The sequence below is a fragment of the Panthera uncia genome, chromosome C2, assembly GCF_023721935.1.
Source record: "Panthera uncia isolate 11264 chromosome C2, Puncia_PCG_1.0, whole genome shotgun sequence".
Taxonomy (NCBI): Eukaryota; Metazoa; Chordata; class Mammalia; order Carnivora; family Felidae; genus Panthera; species Panthera uncia.
In genome coordinates, this window is record NC_064810.1 from 72723828 (window position 1) to 72746621 (window position 22794).

At 52.6% G+C, this 22794-nt stretch overlaps 2 protein-coding genes across 3 annotated transcripts; both read left to right on the plus strand.

Moving 5' to 3' along the window:
* The first annotated feature begins 4222 nt into the window (after nt 1–4222).
* On the plus strand, nt 4223–6119 carry LRRC15 (leucine rich repeat containing 15). Its single transcript, XM_049629980.1, has one exon. The coding sequence runs from the start codon at nt 4232–4234 to the stop codon at nt 5984–5986; it is 1755 nt and encodes a 584-aa protein (XP_049485937.1). The 5' UTR covers nt 4223–4231; the 3' UTR covers nt 5987–6119.
* A 6086-nt stretch (nt 6120–12205) lies between these two features.
* On the plus strand, nt 12206–20892 carry CPN2 (carboxypeptidase N subunit 2). 2 transcript variants are annotated; one of them, XM_049628394.1, is made up of 2 exons: nt 12206–12326; nt 18937–20892. In XM_049628394.1, the coding sequence occupies exon 2, from the start codon at nt 18940–18942 to the stop codon at nt 20581–20583; it is 1644 nt and encodes a 547-aa protein (XP_049484351.1). In that variant the 5' UTR covers nt 12206–12326; nt 18937–18939; the 3' UTR covers nt 20584–20892. The 2 variants fall into 2 exon arrangements, with proteins under 2 accessions (XP_049484351.1, XP_049484352.1); XM_049628395.1 differs by having other exon boundaries at nt 18940–20892.
* The last annotated feature ends 1902 nt before the right edge of the window (nt 20893–22794 follow it).

The window sequence follows — 22794 nt, forward strand, 5'->3', positions numbered from 1 at the left end:
AACCTCATGTTTAGGGGATGTGAATGATGGTAATAAACCAAAAAAGTGCCAACCCACCAACCAACAAAGCCCAGGGCTTCAGCGCTAATTATGTGTTCACTCATGAGTCACAGGCAGTTCTTGCTGAAGAGACTCACAGTCAAAGTGCCTGGGCCAAGTGCTTCTACTCCTGGGGAGGGACCGCGTCAGGGTGTCCGGGTGAGCTGCCTGTCCGTCTGCTTGGCTTACTGAATTCCTGGGCCAGCGACAGACCCCGGGCTGTCCCTCCTCCTAGGACAGGGGCTGGGCTGAGTCGCTGCAGTGACTGAGGACGCCTTCGGCCGCCTGGGGGAGGAGGGTATAATTAGGGTAGCTTTGTGGGTCTTTAACTGGCATTTGTCACAGCTGCCAAGCGGCACCGGGCAGCGTGTGCTATTAGGCTGCTGTGTGCCGGGCTCCTGAGCATGGCCGCAGCACTCGCTGGCTGGCCGGCCCTGCGCCTGTGGCCCCTCCATCCCCTGAGGGCTCTGTAGCTAGGTTGGAGGTGGGCCCTCTGGAGGTCCTTTGGAGCAGTCGGTGCCTTGTGGCGGGAACAAGTGCTGGAAAACAGGAAGCCGCTGCGTGTGGCGCTGGGGCGGACTCCGCAGACATAAGGATTTATAAGAAGGAAAATCTGCAAATTCTTGCAATATTTGTCAAGCTGAGTGTGGTCCATTTTAAACAACAGTGGCTCTGTTCCCATAAGGGAATTATCTTTTCTCTCTTCCTCTCAAGCTGTGAGGCACCCTCCCCTGGCCCTGGGCCCTTCCTGAGACTGGCATGATGCCCTCCCCACCTCTCCCCCGCCCCAGCTGGGGAATGCAGACTCAGGGAAGGTCTGAGATGGCTTCCTCAGAGGGCATCTCATCCCACACCCTCACTTACAGATGGGGAAATCTGACAGGGACTGCCTTGGACTTGCCAGGTTGTGGGCACTTAAGTTAGTCCCCGACATTGGGACCACGGCACCATTTTGAAGCATGGTGAGCATAGAAGTAGACATTAAAAATAAATGAAGCACATCGCATTACCAGGAGCATTTAGAGCTTCTCCTTTTTTTTTTTTAATTTTTTAATGTTTATTTATTTTTGAGAGAGAGACAGAGGCAGAGCATGGGGGGGGGGGAGGGGCAGAAAGAGAGGGAGACACAGAATCCGTAGCAGGTTCCAGGCCCTGAGCTGTTGGCACAGAGCCCGACGTGGGGCTCGAACCCACAGACTGTGAGTACCTGACCTGAGCTGAAGTCGGACGCTTAACCAACTGAGCCACCCAGGCGCCCCATTTTGTTAAGTCAGTCCAGGGGGTAAGTCTTTCACACACACATGTACCAAGGAGATGGGCCAACACCCACACCTGTCCACACAGACCCTTGGGAGCACAGGCACAATTAGCTGGGTATATGGATCTCACATCCTTGCTCTGGACTCAGCCTTAGAATCCCAAAATCTTGGGGGATAGACAGGACATCAGCTGTCATCCAGTTCAATACCCTCCCAGCTGTAGGAATCTCCCCTCCAGCATCCTTTCCAGAGAGTTGGTCTGCCTCTGCTTGAACACTTCCAGTGATGGGGAGCTTACTAACTCCATGGGTTGTCCATTCTGATTCAGACAGTGGTGAGCTGAAATGTGCTCCCCTACAGTTTCTGCACACCACTTTTGACCTCTGGAGCTACAGTAAAGCTGCCTTCTGTGTCCCAGGGCAGTCCTTCATGTGTTCTTGGCAAGTGCTTATAGCCTCCTCCTATCTTCTTCCAGGTATCTATCCACAGTTCCTTCAACAGGTGCTCGGAGGTTCTCATTTCTAGGTCCCCTCACTGTCCTCTTACCCCTCTCTACAGGGCCTTCAAGGGACCAGTTTGTTATTGGCCTTCTTGAAGCTGGGGCGCAGAAGCACAGGTGTGGCCTGATGAGGGCCATGTAGAAGAAGACCATCACTTTCTTTGTTCCACACTTAATACTTCTGTTAATGCAGGCTAAGATTGACATTAGTTTTTCTGGCCAGTCTTCTTTCTCTGCTACTATCAATAAAAAGTCTTAAGTCTTTCCCCTGGGGTGGATGTTGAGTCACTTTTCCTGTGCCCCATGTTTAGGCTGTTCATTTTCTACTCTTAAGTTCTGGACCTTCTTTTGTCTATACAAATTTGTGCTTCTGGATGTGTCTATAGCTTCATCGGACCCCATTCCTCTACATCTAGACTCTGGTGGCCAAGTTTTTCTTTCTTTCTTTTCTCCAACACGTTACATAGTTACTCAAGTCCTTAATGCAAAAATACAACAGGTCGGGGCTTGGATGGGCTGTGAATAAATGAAAAATCAAGGTCTGGGTGGGGAGAGATAAACTTGGGTTCTGTCCTCAGAGTAGGTTTGTTGAGAGGGCAGGAAAAGGGTGCACGGAGTTAAGGCCAGGTTGGGAAGCCTGGATTATTCTGAGTTATGGGCCAGACTTTGGACTCCATGAGTTCAGGAAGAGAGGCTAGAGAAATACCTTCCCCACCCAGCCAGTTTATGCCTCACATGCCATCATTTCAGATTCCTTGCTCTGACCTGCATTGCATTGCATTAACACTCAAAGCACTCACCCAAGAATCTGGAGGTCCCGGATTTAAGCTCCGAGCCTCAGTTTCCCTGCTTCCTTCATCCCCAGAAAATAGTGGGGATGTATGATCAGCCGTTCTTCACCCTTTGGAAGTTAGAGACCCCTTTGAACCTCAGTTGGAAGTTACAGATACTGCTTTACACATACTCAGAAATCTCTAATCCCCTTGAGTAAGATTTCCAAGATTAAAAACACTTTGAGGCCTTCCTGCCTCCATGAGTCTATAGAGTCCAAGTCGTGGATGACCTTGAACAACCGCACGCATTTGCACAACACTGTGCAGGACACCCCCACATCCATTCTTCTGTTTGCTCCTCCCAGCAGCCTCAAGAAGGGGCAGAGACTATCCTCCCAATTTAACACACGAGAAAGCTGAGCTTGAAGGTTTCAAGTTTCCTTTCAGGTCAAACAGCTAGTTAGTGGTTCTTAACTCTACGTAGGGCTCAGTGCCCACAGCTCATGGCTCCACCACATTGTATACGTTATATATCTAATTATATATATATATATATATATGTACACATATCTGTACATGTATCACTTCTGACCTCTGATCTTAAATATCACCTCTGACCTCAAATATCGAACCTTTCATGGGTTTGGGCTCCATTCCCAGATCAGCACCATGCCCTGTGGGAGCATATGGCCCTACCACCTTTCAGCTCAAAGTGCATCCCAAGTTTTCTGGGACTTACTCAAGGCCACTCAAAGTTTCTTTGTGGAAACTGGAACTAGTACCCAGAAGGTAGACCCCAGGCATTGGCTCCTTCCAGAGAGACAGGAAGTGTCATAATTTCCTTTCACTGGGAAGGGTTTGAATTAAAGCCGGGAAGGGGTACCGAAGGGCCAGGTTGTCAGTGGTGGTGATGGGGCAGGGCAGTGCCGGGAAGTGCCAGGCAGAGGAAAAGCTCAACTTGCCCTCTCGTCCTTTCTGCCAGATCAGCAGCGCATCCTACCTTTGTTGGCTGCTGCTGCTTTCCCAGAAGAGGTCCATGTTTATGGTCTTAGCATCTTCTGCCAGGTCTCATTTCCTATCTGCTCCTCCCGAGGAGGTCATGTTCAACCAGCAAGTTAGTTGCGCTGTGAGGGATACAAGGATGCGTCTGATCCAGGGGGCTGGATCCAGGGTACAACCCAGACAAGATACTGTTCCTGCCTGAAGGAATCTCTGGGGATGAATGATGAACATCCCTGCCCTTGAAAAACTTATTGACTAGAGAAGGACAGAGATGGGGACGCAACGAATTCCGAACGAGGCCAGCTGTGGCATGGCCATAATGGACACTGGGAAGACCACCTGCGTGGGAGGGCAACTAATGCTGACTCACAGAATCTGGGGAAAGCTTCCTAGAGGCGACCGTATTTGAGCTAGACTTGGAAGTATGGGGAAGATTTAGATGAGGACAAAGAGCACTCCGGGTGGGGGAATTGCTTGGCATGTGGGAAAGGTGAAGGGGCTTGCTGACCGGACCGTAAGTAGCATATGGCAGGGCATATGGTTGTGGGGTTCAAAGGCAAGCCGGTGTTTGGCACCAAAGGTTGACGTGGGCTTAAAACTAACAGCAGTGTTGGTGAGATGACCCTGACTCACGTGTGCTCTCTCCCCTTGCAGAGGCCATGTCGCTGAAACATTACCTTCTTTTGCTGGTGGGCTGCCAAGCCTGGAGTGCAGGGCTGGCCTACTATGGCTGCCCAAATGAGTGTACCTGCTCCAGGGCCTCCCAGGTGGAGTGCACTGGGGCACGCATCGTGGCAGTGCCCACTCCCCTGCCCTGGAACGCCATGAGCCTGCAGATCCTCAACACGCACATCACCGAACTCAACGAGTCCCCATTCCTCAACGTCTCAGCCCTCATTGCCCTGAGGATTGAGAAGAACGAGCTGTCCCACATCGTGCCTGGTGCCTTCCGTAGCCTGGGCTCGCTGCGTTACCTCAGCCTTGCCAACAACAAGCTTCAGGTGCTGCCTATTGGCCTCTTCCAGGGCCTGGACAACCTCGAGTCGCTCCTTCTGTCCAGCAACCAGCTGGTGCAGATCCAGCCAGCACACTTCTCCCAGTTCAGCAACCTCAAGGAGCTGCAGTTGCACGGCAACCACCTGGAATATATCCCTGATGGTGTCTTCGACCACCTGGTGGGCCTCACCAAGCTCAATCTCGGCAAGAATAGCCTCACCCATCTCTCGCCCAGGGTCTTCCAGCGCCTGGGCAACCTCCAGGTCCTCCGGCTGTATGAGAACAGGCTCTCAGAAATCCCCATGGGCACTTTTGATGGGTGTGGAAACCTCCAGGAGCTGGCCCTGCAGCAGAACCAGATTAGTATGCTCTCCCCTGGCCTCTTCCACAACAACCGTAACCTCCAGAAGCTCTATCTGTCCAACAACCACATCTCCCAGTTGCCCCCTGGCATCTTCATGCAGCTGCCCCAGCTCAACCGTCTCACGCTTTTTGGGAATTCCCTGAAGGAGCTCTCTCCGGGGATCTTTGGGCCCATGCACAACCTGCGTGAGCTTTGGCTCTACGACAACCACATCACTTCTCTGCCTGACAACGTCTTCAGCAACCTCCGCCAGCTGCAGGTCCTGATTCTCAGTCGTAACCAGATCAACTACATCTCCCCAGACGCCTTCAATGGGCTGGTGGAGCTGCGGGAGCTGTCCCTCCACACCAATGCGCTGCAAGAGCTGGACGGGAATGTCTTCCGCATGTTGGTCAATCTACAGAACATCTCCTTGCAGAACAACCGCCTCAGACAGCTCCCAGGGAATATCTTTGCCAATGTCAATGGCCTCATGACCATCCAGCTGCAGAACAACCAGCTGGAGAACCTGCCCATGGGCATCTTCGATCACCTGGGGCACCTGTGTGAGCTGAGGCTCTATGACAACCCCTGGAGATGCGACTCAGACATCCTACCACTCCGCAATTGGCTTCTGCTCAACAAGCCCAGGTTGGGGACAGATACTCTCCCGGTATGTTTCAGCCCACCCAGTGTCCGAGGCCAGTCCCTCATCATCGTCAGCGTCAGTGCTGCTGTCCCCAGTGTCCAGGTCCCAGTGATCCCCGAGGTGCCCAGCTACCCGGAAACACCACAGTACCCGGACACACCCAGCTACCCTGACACCACCCCCATCTCCTCCACTACTGAGTTCACCAGCTCCGTGGAGGACTACACTGACCTGACCACCGTTGAGGTCACCGAAGACCGTGGTACGTGGGGCATGACCCAGGCCCAGAGCGGGCTGGCCATTGCCGCCATTGTCATTGGCATCATTGCCCTGGCCTGTTCCCTGGCTGCCTGCATCTGCTGTTGCTGCTGCAGGAAGAGGAGCCATGCAGTCCTGATGCAGATGAAGGCACCCAACGAGTGTTGAAGAGGCGGGCTGGAGGCGGAGCTGGGGGACAGTGGGACCACTGGAAGATCTGGGAATTTCATTGTTCCACCTCCACCCCTGGGTCCACAGAGCCATCCCCTGCTTCCTCTCTGCTCCCCAAGAGAAAGCCCCCCCCCCCACTTTTTCCTGACCTGCCTGGTTCTCCTATAGAGAACTACAGGAGAATCAGCTCTTGCAGGGCCTTCTTAGCCACCAGGGAGATCGAACTGGCCATGGCAAAACCCCCCTGGGGTTTCTAATTCATGTCTAATTCACTCGAGAAAGCCCCTCTCCGCAGCCTCACCAGCTCTCCTCCAAGAACAAGCTTCCCTGTGTCCACGGCCCTGCTGGCCTCTGTAGACTCCGTTCTCATGTCTGCTCACTTTGTGGGAATAGTTCTCCCCGGGGGGGGGTGGGGCAGCTCCTCTCCCAAGTATGATGTAAGTTGATTCCCCTTCCTTCGCTCCCCCCCCACCTGTGGCATGGCTGTCCCCTGTCCCCTGAAATGAAAGGTCTCCCTCAATGTTCTGCTCCTGAAGGCAGGGTGAGTTCTGTCCTCAAAGACGGCTTCCACCCACTCAACTGGCTTCCTGAGAGTGGCCAAGCACCCTGGCTTTCGGATGCTGTGAAAGAGACAAGGAGGGACCATGTCGCTCAGTTCCTGTGGAGAGGGCCGCTGTCAACATCTCTCACGGGATCGTTATCTGGAAAAGGAAGAAGGGCACCAGTGCAATAAGTCAGCCTCGTGGAGAATACTTCTGAACTGCAGACTTTGCTTTGAAAATTTTGGTCCCTTGGGGAATAAGATCATGTAGAATGTCTGCCCCCTAAAAACATTTAAAATCAGCTTATTGGTACTGGATGGAGAAAGCACCCAGGTACCAGGGGGCCCTTATGTTCACCCCTAGGGTTTTTCTCTTTTAACTTTTTATTGAAGTGTAGCATACGTACAGGAACGTGGGAGTGTGATCATGTAGTGTTGGATGGATCTTCACAAACAGTTCATACCCATGTAATCAGCATCCACATCAAGAAACAGAGTATCACTAGAATCTTCAATCCTGGGCTTTAACTGGAGAATAGAGGCTTTTGGAGATGGGTCCCCATGAGCCAAGCCAGCCCCTCACTGTCCTTGCCAGCCAGCCCTTGCAAAGGCCCAGCTGCCAGGGGTGGCGGAGAGGATGTGGGTACATTCTGGCCTAGACAGCAGATGTTATTAGATCCCCATGCCCCAAGGCACCCAGGATGGCCAGGTTAGAGGCATCTCGACTGCAGAAGACCTTTCTCTGCCAGCAAGTTGTCTGCTGCTGATTGGAGGCCCCTCTGCCTGGTCCTTTTATGGGCATGCTATGCCTTATATCTGTTTTTAATTTTCACTCCCCATTTGAGGGAAGTGAAATAGTTCAGAGATGAGATCCTTTAATTGAAAAGCCAAGTGTAATGGAACCCGGCAATCCTGTTAGTGTGGTAAAATCCCCCATCAGTCAGCTAGACACGGATGTTCATCACATACAGCAGGCAACATCAGGGCATACAGAGAGGTCACGCTGGGTCAGGGGGCTCTCTGGGACTCCTTGTGCCTGTGGCCTGGTTATGAGAGTGGAGTTGTTTGGTCCGGGGTTATAATAGTCACGTAAATGCCTGCCTTTGTCACCCTTCCTGCTCCACACACATTCACACTGGTAAAGAAATTTTGCTCAGGGCAACTCACATCTTCGTCTGGACAACTGGTCTATCAGTTAAGAGGTAAAAACAGTGAAATGGAGAATTTCGGGTGCCTATGTCTGCCCAGGAAAGAGCTGCAGCCAATGCTATCACGATTCGGAAACCCTGACTGGCTCTTACTAGTTTCCTCTGTAGCACAAGATGAATGGGAAATCCCGCGAGGCCTTAGCAGCACGGTGCTACCAGGTTCCCAACAAAAAGGGTCCATGAAGGGATGTGCTAACTAGTACACTTAGTAGTGTTATACTCTCTGTTCCAGAGAATCTGGGAGAGACAGGGCTTGTCAAAGGCAAAAAACATCTTCTCTCCAAGGTAAATCTGGGCCTCCAAAATGTTTTCAAAATATTTATAGCAACTAGTGGACAGGTACTGACACTTGCCAGAGCATGAAAGGAAGTGAGCCCAGAGCTTGGGGCATGGGCATCATTCCACTGATGGTGCTGCCCTATTCGATCCTGGGGCCATCAGGGGAAGCTGCCTGCTTTCCTCCAGACAGGAAGCATGGTGTGGCACCGCCTCCAGTGTCTCGTTGTACAAGGGTGCAAGTGGGCCAGAGATGGCAGGGAGGTGAGGAAGGAGTCATCTTCATCCAGTGTGTCCCCTTTACCTGACCCTCTGGCTTGCCTGTCCCTTTCTTTCATCAGAGTGGCTTGGATGGAGCCACTGGGCCTCCAATTCTTCGTCAGGCGTCTTGGCCTCTGCACCATGTTGTCTGGTCAGGAAGCTACCAGAAAAGCTGGGTGGAGTTTCCTTTCCAATAAGACATTGCATTTGCTCACTTCTCAGCGCTGGAGCGAGCTGCTTTGTCCCCCAAGGCTGAGGTAGGGCACAGGGTTCACTTTAATTTTTCACCTTGTCGGTACTAGCAGCTTCCATTAATGTTAATGTTGCAGGAAAGATAATAAAAGCCAGTTAGAACCACTGTTTAGCGACGATGCTTACTTAAGTGCGTAGATACCCTTTAAAGCACTTAACGAGCATTTTCTTTTTAAACTTCACAGCACCCTTGTGCATAGATACTACCGTTATCCCTTTGAAATGGGTCTAAAATCACTTTCTTCCGCAACGTTATTCAGTGGGCTGTGGGTTTCCTTTCTGTCTTCAAACTTTGTACGAGACCTTGTGGCCTGTCCTGCACTTTCATCAGTCGAGAAAATGGGAGTTACTTTCCTGTTGCTTCTTATAGTCCCAGGCATGGGAACCTCATGTGGTAGTGTGTGGACCAGAAGCCTGGTCAATACAGGAAAACATGAAGTTCACCCGTCCCTTACAGAAAAAAGGCCCCTCTCATGGAAACTGTTGGGGCTGTGTGTGTGCTCTCTTCCTCTTTAGGAGTTAAGGGCGCAGCTCAGCTCTCAGGACTCTTCATGGGCAACAACACAAGTTCACAACCCTTCAGATGTCAGTGCGGAGCAGTTTCAGGAATCTGTTTCCAAACTCAGGAAGCTTATGGAGAGCAGACAGCTAGAGATAACTAGGTAACTAGAGCCGGTAACCAGATGTTGGCTGTATCCCAGCCTTTAGCTACAAACCACTCCGAGCTCAGCCCACAGATCCTAGAGTCAGAACCGAATCCAGGGTGCTGGGGAGGTGGTGGTGGGCTCGAGGAAGAAGCCATCACTGGGGTTCGGAGAGGGGGGCCGGGCGGGTGCTTCTCCAGGCCAGACTCCTCCCAGCCTGGATCTCTCCCTCACCTACGGAGAGCTCCTTCTCACCAACCTGTTGCCTTCATGCTGCATTCAAAAGTAGATCATATTCGCCTCGCTTAGAGAATCACTGCAAATAATCCCAGGTGCTTGGTGATGCGTTTAGAGATTTCTAGGCCCCCAGGGTTTTATAGAGTGTGAGCCCTGGTGGGCAGGGTTGGGGGTCCAACTTCGCTGGACGCTGCCCGTAACAACCGTGGTGTACAGAATCAACAATAAATGGTATACACAGGACGCCTGTGCTCTCTATGGACGTCTTGGCTAAGGAATCTCACACCTGTTGATTCTACTCCTGTCACATGCGTGCAAGGCTGACCCAGACAACCCCTGACAGAGAGTAGGTTCCAAGCTGGGAAAAGGCCTTTCGAAAGTGAGGGGGAACAAAAATGGAGTAACAAATGCTATCTATAGGCCACTGTGGCTGGAAGGAGTCTTAAGAATAGGTTCAACCTGAAGAAAGTGAGATCCAAGGGGGAAATGAGTTTCCCATAGTCACCTAGTGAACTTAGCTGAGCTTGGACTGCAGCGGGTCCCCAGACCTCCAGACTGGAGGTTCTTCTATGTCACCAGAGAGGCCACGAAGTCCACTCAGCCTTCATTGACCGTGCACGTGAACACGCACACGCACACACGCACACGCACACACTCAGACTCAGGCGGACAGGACTCTTCTGCACACCTCAGGACTCCTATCAGTGCTGAGCACCAGGCTCGGTGAGTCACAGGCTGTCAGAAGACACTAGCTCCCTCCAACATGTCCAGGTGTCCCCAAAACTCGTTCAGGTCTCCAGATTGCAGGGGCTGCCATAGTGGCTGGCATAGTGCTTCAGAGAGGAATGACTCTGTTGTTCCTTTATCCCGCTGCTATGCCCAATAAAGGAGCTTCAAACTGTATTTTCCCAGGCCCTTTTTAGCTCTTAGATCCCTTCTGCCAGGTGTACGCTTGTCCCAGGAAGCTGGACCTGAATGGGGGTCAATAGTGTGCTTGTTGTGCTTCAATGGTTGGGGCAACGCTTGTTGTCCTTCCTTCACCACTGGACCTGGCCTCTTAGACAAGTTTCTGGAGTTCTGGGTAATGGAAAAAGGGGTTAGAGTCTTTATCCAATTTCCCAGAAGGTCCCTAGAGTTCCTAATGCAAATCTCCCCTTCACACACACACATCAGCCCTCTACCACACCCATTGCACAGATGGGAATGCAAAGACTTATAGAGATAAAATAACTTGTGTGAAGTCTGGTTAATTAGGTGAAGAGCCAGGATTCAAACCCGGATCCACTGATACCCAATTTCTCTTGTTCACCATGATATTGACAAATAGACAAACTCTCTTTCTGCAGATGAGTGTCAATGTGATAAGAACCTATTCAGAGCACAGGGCAGATTGGACTGTTCCCCTAGCCTGGCTGTGAGTCTTCTCCAGAGGTGTCTCCCCTTCATTCACCCCTTGGCCTCTGGCCATTCTTCCAATGTGCCATCTTGCCTCTGTCAGCCTGGGTGCTACGAAGGTGGGTGCTATGAAGGGCGGGTGACTTGGAGGGTGGGAGCTATGGAGAGGGGGTGCTTTGGAGGGCGGGTGCTATGAAGGGTGGGAGCTATGGAGGTCCACAGGTTTTCTCCCCTCTGACACGCTCCCATTTTCCTCTGCCAAAGTGTGGATTTGTAATATGTCTCTATTGAAAAATGTTTTCTTGCTACATTTTATCAGACCTTTGTGGTTTGGCTGATGAAATATTAGTTAATATTTGAAAAGGAGTGAGATAGATATTAATACCATGCAACGAATTTTAAAGTCAACAGTCTGCTTTGAATGGTAGACTGGACATTGAAAATCATCTGAGATTGCTTATCTGGGTCATGCCTTCACCCTGCATCCCTTAAAACATATACATGCTTGGGGCGCCTGGGTGACTCAGTCGGTTAAGCGTCCGACTTCGGCTCAGGTCGTGATCTCACAGTTCATGAGTTCGAGCCCCGCATCGGTCTCTGTGCTGACAGCTCAGAGCCTGGAGTCTGTTTCGGATTCTGTGTCTCCCTCTCTCTCTGCCCCTCCCCTGCTCATGTTCCATCTCTCTCCTTTAAAAATAAATAAACATTAAAAAAATAAAAAAACATATATATGCTCATATACACCCCCCACCCCCCTCCCGCCCCCTCCCCCCTCCCCCCTCCCCCCTCCTCCCCCTCCTCCCACACACAGTTTGCCTCATTCTGTAGCCCCTGGATGAACCTTTCTAAACAGGAAAACCACTGCCTCCCAAGGCAATGTCTTTCATCCTTGGCTAGCCCTGTGGTGAAAGCATGCCTCTCCATATTGGGCCCCAATCCACCGCCTTCTATCTTCTCCCTTTTTAACCCAGAAAGGCTTTAGAAAGTTGGTTTATGAAACAAACAGACAAACCAAGGAACCAGCCCACAGCCCTCTTAGAGTGTCTCCTGTCACTGATAGCCCAGCAGATGTCTGTGGCTGGCTGTTTGGCTGAGGTCAGGCTCCCAGCACTGGCCTGGCCCTTCACCAGGAGAGGATGTAGGCGTGGACCCCCGGTCCTAGTCCTCACCTCGGGATAGGCCTATTGGAAACTTTCTAGGGCCTAGTGGATGCCCTGGGGTCCTCCTGCAGGTGCCAGGCCTGGGATCTTAGCCAGATTTTGGCCTCAGTGTGGATCTGTCCATGGAAACAGTTCAGGGTTATTTTGTAATCTTTAGAGGCCTTGTGCCAGATTCTATTCTCCTGTCCTGTGACCCTGGTGACATTCCGGGAACACTTAGGCCACGTGAGGGGAGGAACCACTGCCTGGAACTTTGATCCGTGCTGGCACTGCTGGGTTCATACTGATCACAGACCACACCAGACCCTTCTGCTCCACCGGAAGAGCCAGGGCGGCCGGTGTGCACCTGCTCAGCCCCTCACGGTAGGTCTCCTGGGGTCTGTAGGAACATGGGAGGAATCTGGCCTCAGTCCCGGCTGTGGGGCACAAGAGGGGAAGGCCACTCTCCCAGGTTTCAGAGCATGTCCCCAACTCCAGGCAGGCTGCACTATCTGTGCCCATGGGAGGAGAAGCCCCTGAAGTGCTCAGCTGGGTGGTCAGGTGCTGGCCTGAGGCAAGGCTTTCCTGAGATCAAGGTGACCCAGTCCCTGTGCTCTGGGGGCACATAGTGAACCGTGGGGATAAGCAGACAACCACATGCCCAGGTTTGTCTGGTTCCAGCCTTGCTTATGCCTTGTTAATGTCACCCTGGCATAATTATCCTTAGCTCCTGTTTTAGTCCTGGCTTAGTTGATAAAGTCTATAGTCCCTCTAGGAATAAAATACGTACGTAGCTACCTTTTATTGAACATTTACTGTTGCCCAGGTACTGTGTTAAATGCTTTATATTTACTATCTAACTTACGCATCGAATACTAATTTTAACCCTGAGGGACGGGGTTATAATCATGCAGGGGAAAATGGAGGCTGGATGACCTGGCCAAGCCCACACAGCTTGTAGGTAGCAGTGTCAGAATTTGAACCCAGGTCACAGCCCCGGCAGAGCTCAAGTGCCCCCCGACTCCACTAAGCAGAAGGAACATAAGGCGTGATGTACAGGGTGCCACAAGCCACAGACACCTGTGGTTCAATTCAGCACACAGCACCTCGCCCGGGCTCAGCTCGGTGCTGGGGACGCTCTGTCAGGTTGGACCCGCTGCAGAGGACAGAAGCCCAGCCCCCTGAGGCTCACAGTCAGATGGCTGCAAGTGATCAGAATTTAGAGCAGAGGAACCCAAGCGTTCCACTGAGGACGGGAATGGCCTGTGGGATCCCCAGGAGATGCAGTCAAGGAGGGCTTCCTGTAGGAGGTGTGACTTGCACGGGCTGGGGGTGCAGGCAGGATGGGGAGTCTTGGGGGCATTCTAAAATGAAAAGGGCTGTAGAAGCAGAAGCTAGAGGTGGCACCCTGTGGAAAGCGTTCGAGGAAACCCCGTGCTCAGTTCACAACTTGTCTGATTTCACAAGGCTGGCTATCTTCAAGAACACCATGGCAGCTGGGAGACGGGCTCTTCCAGGCTTTTGCAGTGTAATTGCAAGGAGGGAGAGAAATCAAGGGAGCCCATTATGTGTTTGGAACTGTGCTGTGTGTTTTACAGGATGACCTGAATTTTTATAATAACTTTTGACCTTATATCAAAAGCCACTGGTTTGTTATATTTTTAGAATGTAAAACATATATGATAAAGCAAAAGGAAAAAAGTAAAATCACCCACAGTTCTATTTTTCTTTTTTTTTTTTTTTTTTTTCACAGTTCTATTTTTCAAAGATTACCCAAGCAAATACTTGGTACACAATCTGAACTTTATCTAGGGGCCCACGGAGAGTCACTTCATTGACATAAAGATGTGGGTTGAAAGGCGCTGATTCTGAATAACAAAAGAAGCCCCCTATTATCTCTCAGGAAGCTTCAAGGGTTTTTGGAGCTGTGTCAAGAACCAGGATAAAGAGAGCAAATGTATATTTTTTTTTTGTTTTTTAATTTTTATTTATTTTTGAGAGACAGAGAGAGAGAGAGACAAAGTGAGAGTAGGGCAGGGGCAGAGAGAGAGAGAGGGAGACACGGAATCCGAAGCAGGCTCCAGGCTCTGAGTTGTTAGCACAGAGCCTGACACAGGGCTTGAACTCACAAACCCATGAGATCATGACCTGAGCTGAAGTCAGACGCTCAACTGACTGAGCCACCCAGGTGCCCCCAATTTTTTATGTGTATTTTTTTTTTTTTTTTGAGAGAGAGAGAGAGAGAAAGAAAGAACACAAGTGGGGAAGGGGCAGAGAGAGACAGAGACACGGCATCTGAAGCAGGCTCCAGGTTCAGAGCTGTCAGCACAGAGGCCGACCCAGGGCTCGAACCACAAATGTATATTTCTTATATCACCATGTCACTTACCTTACGTCATTACCAGTTCTCTTACGTGATTACCGCACTAACTGTAACAAAGCCTTAATTTAGGTAGTAGTGTTACTATCGTGACTGTTCTCAATTTACAAGTGCCGAAACTGTCCCCGAGGGGCTACTCCCTTGCCTGGGACACAGTGGGCAGCAGGGTGGGGAGGACCGGCTGGCTGGGGTGGAGGCAGGAGCCCAGAAAAGGAGGCTGGGATCCAGGCAGTGGCAGGCGTTCCCCGGGGACTGGGATGAAGCAGTCAGTGGCTCCAACCTCTGAAGCCCCTCTTGCTGCTCTCGGATGCCCTGGGGCCCAAGAGGCAGAAGGCAGCCCTGTTGGCCATGCAGACACCAGTGTCGACATCTTTGAGTATAGCAGCAGCCGCTGGAGGTTTGGGGCTGGGGCTCTGGGCTCCCATCACCCTCTGGAAGGAGTGAGGGTTGGCTTTGTGATGGATGAGAGACTGGCTTGTGGCACACACAGAAATGTATCAACCCAAAAGCAACTTGAGAAGAGGAAAAAGTTCATCTGCGAGCAGTGAACCGCCCTCCCTGCCCCCACCAAAGCCAGACTTCCTTGGCTTGCTAAAGGCATGGAACAGTTTTTGTGGGCATTGGCTGGTCTCTGCATCAATGCAGAGGTGGTTTCTCGGATGAGAAGCAGGAATCTTCTGGCTGACGCCCCACAGTCCCTTCTGGTACCAGGCTCCATGGTGCCTAGGCAGGGGCACTTCCCATCTCCAGAGCCCCCGGTGACCTGCTCTTAAGGGCAGTTGAGAAAGGGGCCCAAGTCCAGGGCATTCTAGCCAGAGCCATCAAAATCTGTGCTCTTCTAAACCAAGGACAAAGCAATTACATGTTTCCCTTGGCTGGGAGGAAAGAGCCAGAAAAAGTGCTACAGAAAGGCATCTCGCTGGTCCATAAATGGGGTGGTTGGACGATCTCATCAGGTTTTCCATAGCTAACTTCTGTGACCACTTCAGAACAAAGCTGGGGCTGGCCTGAACTCAGAATAATCAGGGTCATTAACGCTCTGTTGCTGAACACTCACTGTGGGCAGGGCTCTGGGTTTGTAGCTTTCAACACATTTTCTCATTCAATCCTCAGAACAACTCCATGAGGAAGGTAGTATTGAAGCTTGCTGGTTTGAAGATTAGGACCTTGAAGCACAGAGAGGTTAAGTAATTCAGCCAAGGCCACACAGCTAATGAGGGATGGAGACAGGATTTGAACCCATGCTGTCTGACTCCAGAGCACAAACTCTTAGCCATTCTAGAGTGGTGACAATGAGTCTCGGGCTGAGAGTGGATCGTTTGGAAGTGGTCAGTGTTCCACACCTTCACTGTGAGTGCTGTCCCCTGCTTCCTCCAACCCCCCCAGACCGGGGCTCTTTCTTTCCTGAACTTCAGAGGCCCTGTTCTGGCCCTCTTCCCACCATGACACCTCCAAGGGGTGAGAAGTTTGCAAAACCATAGGGACATAGCCATCCGGAGGCTATGCCCTTATTTTATTTTATTTTATTTTATATTTTATTATTATTTTTTATTTTTTAGAAAGGGAGGGGAGAGAGTGTGCGTGAAAGCAGATGAAGGGCAGAGGGAGAGAGAATCTCAGACAGGCTCCATGCCCAGCATAGAGCCTGATGCTGGGCTGGATCTCATGACCACGAGATCATGACCTGAGCCGAAATCAACACTTGGATACGTAACCGACTGAGCCCCCCAGGCCCCCCGGTGCCCACATTTGAAATCATGCTTCAGGTACCCAGGGGCCACGGCTCATGTAGGCTGCCTTCCCAGGTCCATTTTCACTATGCTGATTATGTCACGGAAGTGCATGCCCTTAGGGATCTGGGGACAGACAGCACGTGAGGTCCCTTGTATATATCCACTCCAGGGTCTTCATGTCCATACTAGTGGAAGTCTTTCTGGAAACTGCCTTTGAGAACCAAAGACTAAAGGGGTTTGCAAGGAAGGATACTGGCGCAGTATGCGTTTTTATGCATTATGGCACGTTTAACATAAAAATTGTTCTCCTCTCTTACTCTCTGGAGGGGAAGCTTTCGAGTCTGCTCTCACGGCCTGGCTGATGGTCATTCACTTGGGCTTGAACCATGCTAGGGAAGGGCAAATCTACCTCCCACGCTGCTCATACCAGCGATGAAGCGTTTGGGGCCACAAACCCTAACCAAGTCCACAGTAAGTCAGCACCGTGCTGGACGCTGAGCACAGAGATGAGCAGCCTCATCTCGCAAAAAAGGACAGCCATGAAAGGCCACCATTCTGGAGGGCCCAGCTAGCTGTCAAGATGGAGAAGCAACCACCAAGCACCTCATTCCTGGGCTCAAGGAAGTCTTCTGTCAGGATCCCTAGGGGCAGCCTGGGTGGGGGTGGGGCAGTGGCTGCCTCATCCTTCTCCAGAACCTCTGCTTCTTATCCGTATCCTATACGTACGACCTCAAGAGAATAAAGTCTTGTGCTCAAGCTGAACTCTGTAACTGCTGGTCTAAGCCTTGTAGCACCAGGGGGCACACGCTTGTCTGACGCTTGTTACTTTCCCGCCTGTGCCTGAGTGGCAGGCAGGCGCAGTTACTATGTGTCCTTCCCGGCCACCTCCTGTGGCCGACTCAGTGTCTATGCAAGCATCAGAGGAGCCTCAAGGGAGGTATGCACTTTCTGTGGGACAAATGGTCCCTTCTCTATTGATTCGGCAGAAAAGTTCCTGGAAAAACTGAGTTATTGAGTGTCTGAATGGGGGGAGGGTATAGGGGGCTTTTGTAAACACTGTGTTTGCAAACGGAGCCCTTTGGCCAGAAGTGGAATCTTGGGATGGAAGAGGCAGCCAGCAGAGGGCAGCAGAGAAGCAGCCAGCAAAGAGGCCGTTGGGGTCCAGATTTTCCAAAACCAAGCCAATTGTGAGTGCTTACTGCGGACAGGTTGTTTCTGTATTTCTTCCTTCTCCCTTGTCTCTTTTCTTCCTTCCTCTCTCCCTTCCTAACTTCTTTTCTGTCTTTTTTGGTAAAGTCAAATGTATTCTGTCTAAAGGGCATTCTGCTCTTCCCACTCTTTCGGTGTTTAAAAGAGTAATGATGTAATGATGAGTAATGATGCAAGGTGGCTTGTAACCTTGAACCATAACATACTTTATTAATTTCTCATTCCATGTTAGAAACTGGCCTAAAATTTTGCTTATTTGTTCTGATTGAGTTCTCGCAATTCCCCTGACATGGTAGGCGCTACAGATGAAGTAAGACGCCCACGGTCCCACAGCTAGAATGTGATGGAGCTTGTATTCAAACTCACGGAGCTTGGGCCACTACAAGCCATGGAAACAATGGGCGGGGGGCTTAGCAACCTGGAGGGGGGGCGGGTTGCACACCCCCTAATGGGGCAACAAAGCCCCAGTTGGTCTTGTCATGTGGGAATGTGAGCCCACAGCCCCTAAATCATCCTGAAATCTGGACTTAAAAAAAAAATCTTTTTTAATGTTTATTTATTTTTGAAGGAGAGAAAGAGCGTGAGCAGGGGAGGGGCAGAGAGAGAGAGGGAGACACAGAACCTGAAGCAGGCTCCAGGCTCTGAGCTGTCAGCACAGAGCCTGACGCGGGGCTCGAACCCACGAACTGCGAGATCACGACCCGGGCTGAAGTCAGACGCTTAACCGACTGAGCCACCCAGGGGCCCCCTGAAATCTGGACTTTTAATGTGAGATTCCTCCATGTTTACATGTTGGCTGATAGTTCACATACAAAACAGACTGAACCCTAAAACACACTTATGACCCGCAGCGCCAATCCAATCCTGTGGTTGGATGCTGGCATTAAAAATTTTTTTTTAGTTAACTAAAAACTCAGTCCTCTTCCCTTGAAAACAGAAACTTACTGGTCTGTGGAATCCCTGCAGCTGGGACCCTCTTTGTCCACACAGTGTTGGAGAGTTCCAGGGGCTCCGAGGTGGGGGGTACAGGCAGGTGGGCAGGAGAGCACTGGGCAGCCGTAGTGAGGAGCAGGGATCATTTGAGGTAAGAACCTGTCTTGTCCCTTCTGCTACTCTCACCTTCAGCGGATGCACAGGAGCAGACGGTGAAATCTCCTCATAATTAGGGTCCGAAATGTGCTGAGGTCTGAAAGCTCAGGAAGAGTTACGGTTTAAAGATTTCCAACTCACTAATAATCTGCCCATATTTGGCCCATGACCTTAAAAAATTCCATGGGCAAAAATACCCATGCTCTCCTTACACCCTGTCTTTCATGCCTTTTTATCCCATTTCCGCCCTTTCTCTCATCTGGAAAGAGCATGGGAAGTCCCAGAGGCCTGGGTCGCTGTCTTGCCACTAACCTGCAGGGTGACTGGGCACAGGCCACATGACACCCGCATTGTCAGGAGGTCAGAATGCTGGTCCTGCTGACCTCACGAGGCTGCCAGAGGCAGTATGGGAACAACCACTGAAAACACAAACGGCTGCCCCAACGGGTGGCCTCCCTGACAGCTGATCCCCGTCCCTTCCCCCCACCCCCCTGGGTCTTCTGGCTGACCCAGCGGTGCGCTGGCCACCATGCTGCACTGCCCTTAAGGTGTCACTTCTGTTTTCTCTTCCCATTGGGGTCAGGAGATGCTGCCCAGAGCCTGGCTACCCTGGGCCTGCCTCCTGCTCCTGGCCAGGCACGCCCAGCCCTGCCCGGAGGGGTGTGACTGTTTCATCGGGGAGGTGTTCTGCTCCGATGAGGGGCTGGCTGCCATCCCGCCAGACCTCCCACCACACGCCACAGACGTCATTTTCGTAGAGACCTCGTTCGCCACGGTGGGAGCTGGGGCCTTCAGCGGCAGCCCCAACCTGACCAAGGTGGTCTTCCTCAACACGCAGCTCCGCCACTTGGGGCCGGACGCCTTTGGGGGGCTGCCCAGGCTCCAGGACCTGGAGATCACTGGCAGCGTCTTCTCCAACCTCAGCACCGACACCTTCTCCAACCTGACCTCGCTGGGCAAGTTCACCCTCAACTTCAACATGCTGGAGGCCCTGCCCGATGGCCTCTTCCACCAAATGGGCGCCCTGGAGTCTCTCCAGCTGCAAGGCAACCGGCTCCAGAGCCTGCCCGGGAGGCTCTTCTGGCCCCTAGCCTGTCTGAAGACCCTCAACCTTGCTCAGAACCTGCTGGCCCAGCTGCCCGAGGAGCTGTTCGACCCCCTCGGCAGCCTGCAGACCCTGAGGCTCAGCAGCAACGCGCTCTCCAGCCTGCCCCAGGGCGTGTTTGGCAAACTGGGCTGCCTCCAGGAGCTCTTCCTGGACGGCAACTCCATCTCCGAGCTGCCGCCCACAGTGTTTTCGGGGCTGTTCCATCTGGAGAAGCTGTGGCTGCAGCACAACACCATCAGGCACCTGCCCAGCTCCGTCTTCTCCTCCCTGGGCCACCTGACCTTCCTGAACTTGCAGGGGAACGCGCTGCGGACGCTGCCCGCCGGCCTCTTCGCTCACACCCCCGCCCTGGTCAGCCTGTCTCTGTCCTACAACCAGCTGGAGGCTGTCGGCGAGGGCACCTTTGCCAACCTGTCCAGCCTCGGTTCCCTCACGCTCTCGCACAACGCCATCGCCTTTCTCCCCACCGGCGTCTTCAGAGACCTGGAGGGGCTGGTCAAGCTCTACCTGGGCAGCAACAACCTGACAGCCTTGCACCCAGCCGTCTTCCAGAACCTGTCCAAGCTTGAGCTGCTCAGTCTCTCCAGGAACCTGCTGACCACGCTCCCTGAGGGCATCTTTGACACCAACTACAACCTGTTCAACCTGGCCCTGCACGGCAACCCCTGGCAGTGCGACTGCCACCTGGCTTACCTCTTCAGCTGGCTGAACCAGTACAGCGACCGGCTCTTCAACATCCAGACCTACTGTGCTGGCCCCGCCTACCTGAAGGGCCAGGTGTTGCCTGCCCTAAAGGAGGAACAGCTGGTGTGTCCCGTCACCCGGGACCGCTTGGGCATCCAGGCCCCGAGGATGGAGGACAGGGAGCCCGGGGAAAGCTGGGATCTGGTAGCGGAGGAGAGGGCAGCCGGGAGCCGGTGCACCTACAGCAACCCCGAGGGCACCGTGGTGCTCGCTTGCGATGAGACCCGGTGTCGCTGGCTGAACATCCAGCTGTCCCCGAGGCAGGGGTCGGGCTCCCCAGGACTGACCCACAATGCCAGTCAGGAGTGGGACCTGAGGTCGAGCTGCGGCTCCGTGAGGCTCACTGTGTCTATCGAGGCTCGGCCCGGGGGAGACTAAGTATAGGGTCACAGAGCCGGGAGCCTGCATGGATGACTCCCGGGGCCTGACCAGGCAGGAAGTGGGGGCGGAAGGGGAGCTGGTGCTTTGCTTTTTCAGAGGGACGGAGCTACATCTCCAAAGGAGAGGAGGCCACGCGGCCAGCTCCACCAGCCAGGGTCCCCTCGTCCTCCTCCTCCTCTTCCATGATTACCACCCCAGGTCAGAGGCTGCGCGACCCACCGAGACCTGCCTTGGCCTTCCTCAAGTTTTGCAAAGCAGCCGTTAAAGCTGCACCACAGTCTGGAGAATAAAAGAACATTCTCCCTGGTGTTTCTTGATCCTCTAATACCCATCTCACTCTCATCCTGCCCTGAGGTTCCGGAACCTCCAGTCCACGTCCACAGCATGGAAGCTACCCTCTTTGGACATCCAGATGTCCAAAGGCCAGATGTCCCTTTCCATCTCTCTCCCTGGAAATTTGTTTTTCATCGACACTGAGGAAAACAAAGGAGGTGATAGAAGCGGGAGTGACCGGAAGGTTTAGGGGCAGAGGTGTGACTGCTGTGCGGGACACTTGTGTCATTAGGGGCCACCTCTGGCAGCATGGCCGGGAGAAACCAGGATGAATGGTGCCTCAGGAGAGCAGACACGAGCTGTCTGGCTCTCCCCACACCAAGCCCGCTGCCCCTCACGTCCAGCAGAAAACGGGGCTGCTCCTTGAGGAGGAAGGGAGGAGGGGGCATGAACTGGGTGGCCTGGCACGGAGGTGCTTCGGTTCTTAGCTTTCTGATGGCATCTGACGCCGTGGGCCACTCGTTCACCACAGTGCTTCTCTGGTTTGCTTATAGCCCTGGCCACTCTTCAGCCCCCCGGCCACCTCTTCCATGCTGCTGCCCTGATGGTCAGCCTCCCTGGGGAATCTCATGCATGTCCCTGGGGTCCGATGCATGATGACCTAAATCTTCATCCCGGGTTCCCGTCTTTCTGGCCCCCTGACGAGATATTATACTTCCCATGTACAATCATGCAGCCACAAACATGTGTAGACCAAACCCCTGTCCCCAGTTCCTCCCAGATTCCCATGGAGCAGATTGCCAAGGCCAGGGGCTGAGCGTGTTCTCCAGTCTCTGCTCGGCCTTCATCTCCACGGCCTACCAGTTGGTGGATGCCCATGAGTACCCCTCTCGCCATTTCTCCCTCCCCCATTCCCAGCCCAGGGAACCACAGTGCAGCGTCTTACCTGGTTCTCTGTGTGTAGTGCGGATGGGTCTGAGAGAACCGCTCGGTGGGGGAGGGAGAAATGAATCTGACGTATGGCAGGCCCTCCAGGAACTCACTTGAGGTCTGGTGGGAGAGATCAGACGAGGGGGCATGTGAGTGGAGTGACTCCCAGCTTTCTCTCCTGGGTGGCGGGGAGGACAGCGAAACCATTAACCAAGGACAGGAACAGATTTGGGGGACGGGAGGAGCAAGAGGTCAGTTGCAGACAAGGAAGTGGAATTCCTCCTTCATGTCCAGGGATGCCCTTTTAAAAAACGTGCTTCCGGGGCGCCTGGGTGGCTCAGTTGGTTGAGCGTCCGACTTCAGCTCAGGTCACGATCTCGTGGTTCGTGAGTTTGAGCCCCACGTCAGGCTCTGGGCTGATGGCTCCGAGCCTGGAGCCTGCTTCCGATTCTGTGTCTCCCTCTCTCTCTCTGCCCCTCCCCCGTTCATGCTCTGTCTTTCTCTGTCTCAAAAATAAATAAATGTTAAAAAAAAAAATTAAAAAAAAAAAGCGTGCTTCCTGGGGGACCTGGGTGTCTCAGTCGGTTAAGCGTCCAACTCTGGATTTCGGCTCTGGTCATGATCTCGCAGTTTGTGGGATCGAGTCCTGCATCGGGCTCTGTGCTGACAGTGCAGAGCTTGCTTGGGATTTTTTCTCTCTCTCCCTCTCTCTCTGCCCCTTCTCAGGGGCTTCTCATGCCTTCTCTCTTTCAACACAAATAAATAAACTTAAAAAAAATTAAATTAAAAAAACCCCACACTTCCTGAGGCTCAGATCAAAATCACAATAGATTCTAAGGTGATGGAAGATAGAGTTCAGCAGATTTGCCGGAGGAACAGACTCTCTCCCAAATTTACCGGGTTCAGTTCCCAGAAGCATTTGGTTTCATAATCCCAATTGGTCCTCCAAGGCTGGGGAACCCTGCCATCCCAGAAAGGCTGAGGCCCTGGGTGTCTGACAGCCGT

What these genes read in the sequence shown, in the direction of transcription:
- CPN2 (XM_049628394.1), top strand. Translation starts at nt 18,940, where the DNA reads ATGCTGCCCAGAGCCTGGCTACCCTGGGCCTGCCTCCTGCTCCTGGCC.
- LRRC15 (XM_049629980.1), top strand. Translation starts at nt 4,232, where the DNA reads ATGTCGCTGAAACATTACCTTCTTTTGCTGGTGGGCTGCCAAGCCTGG.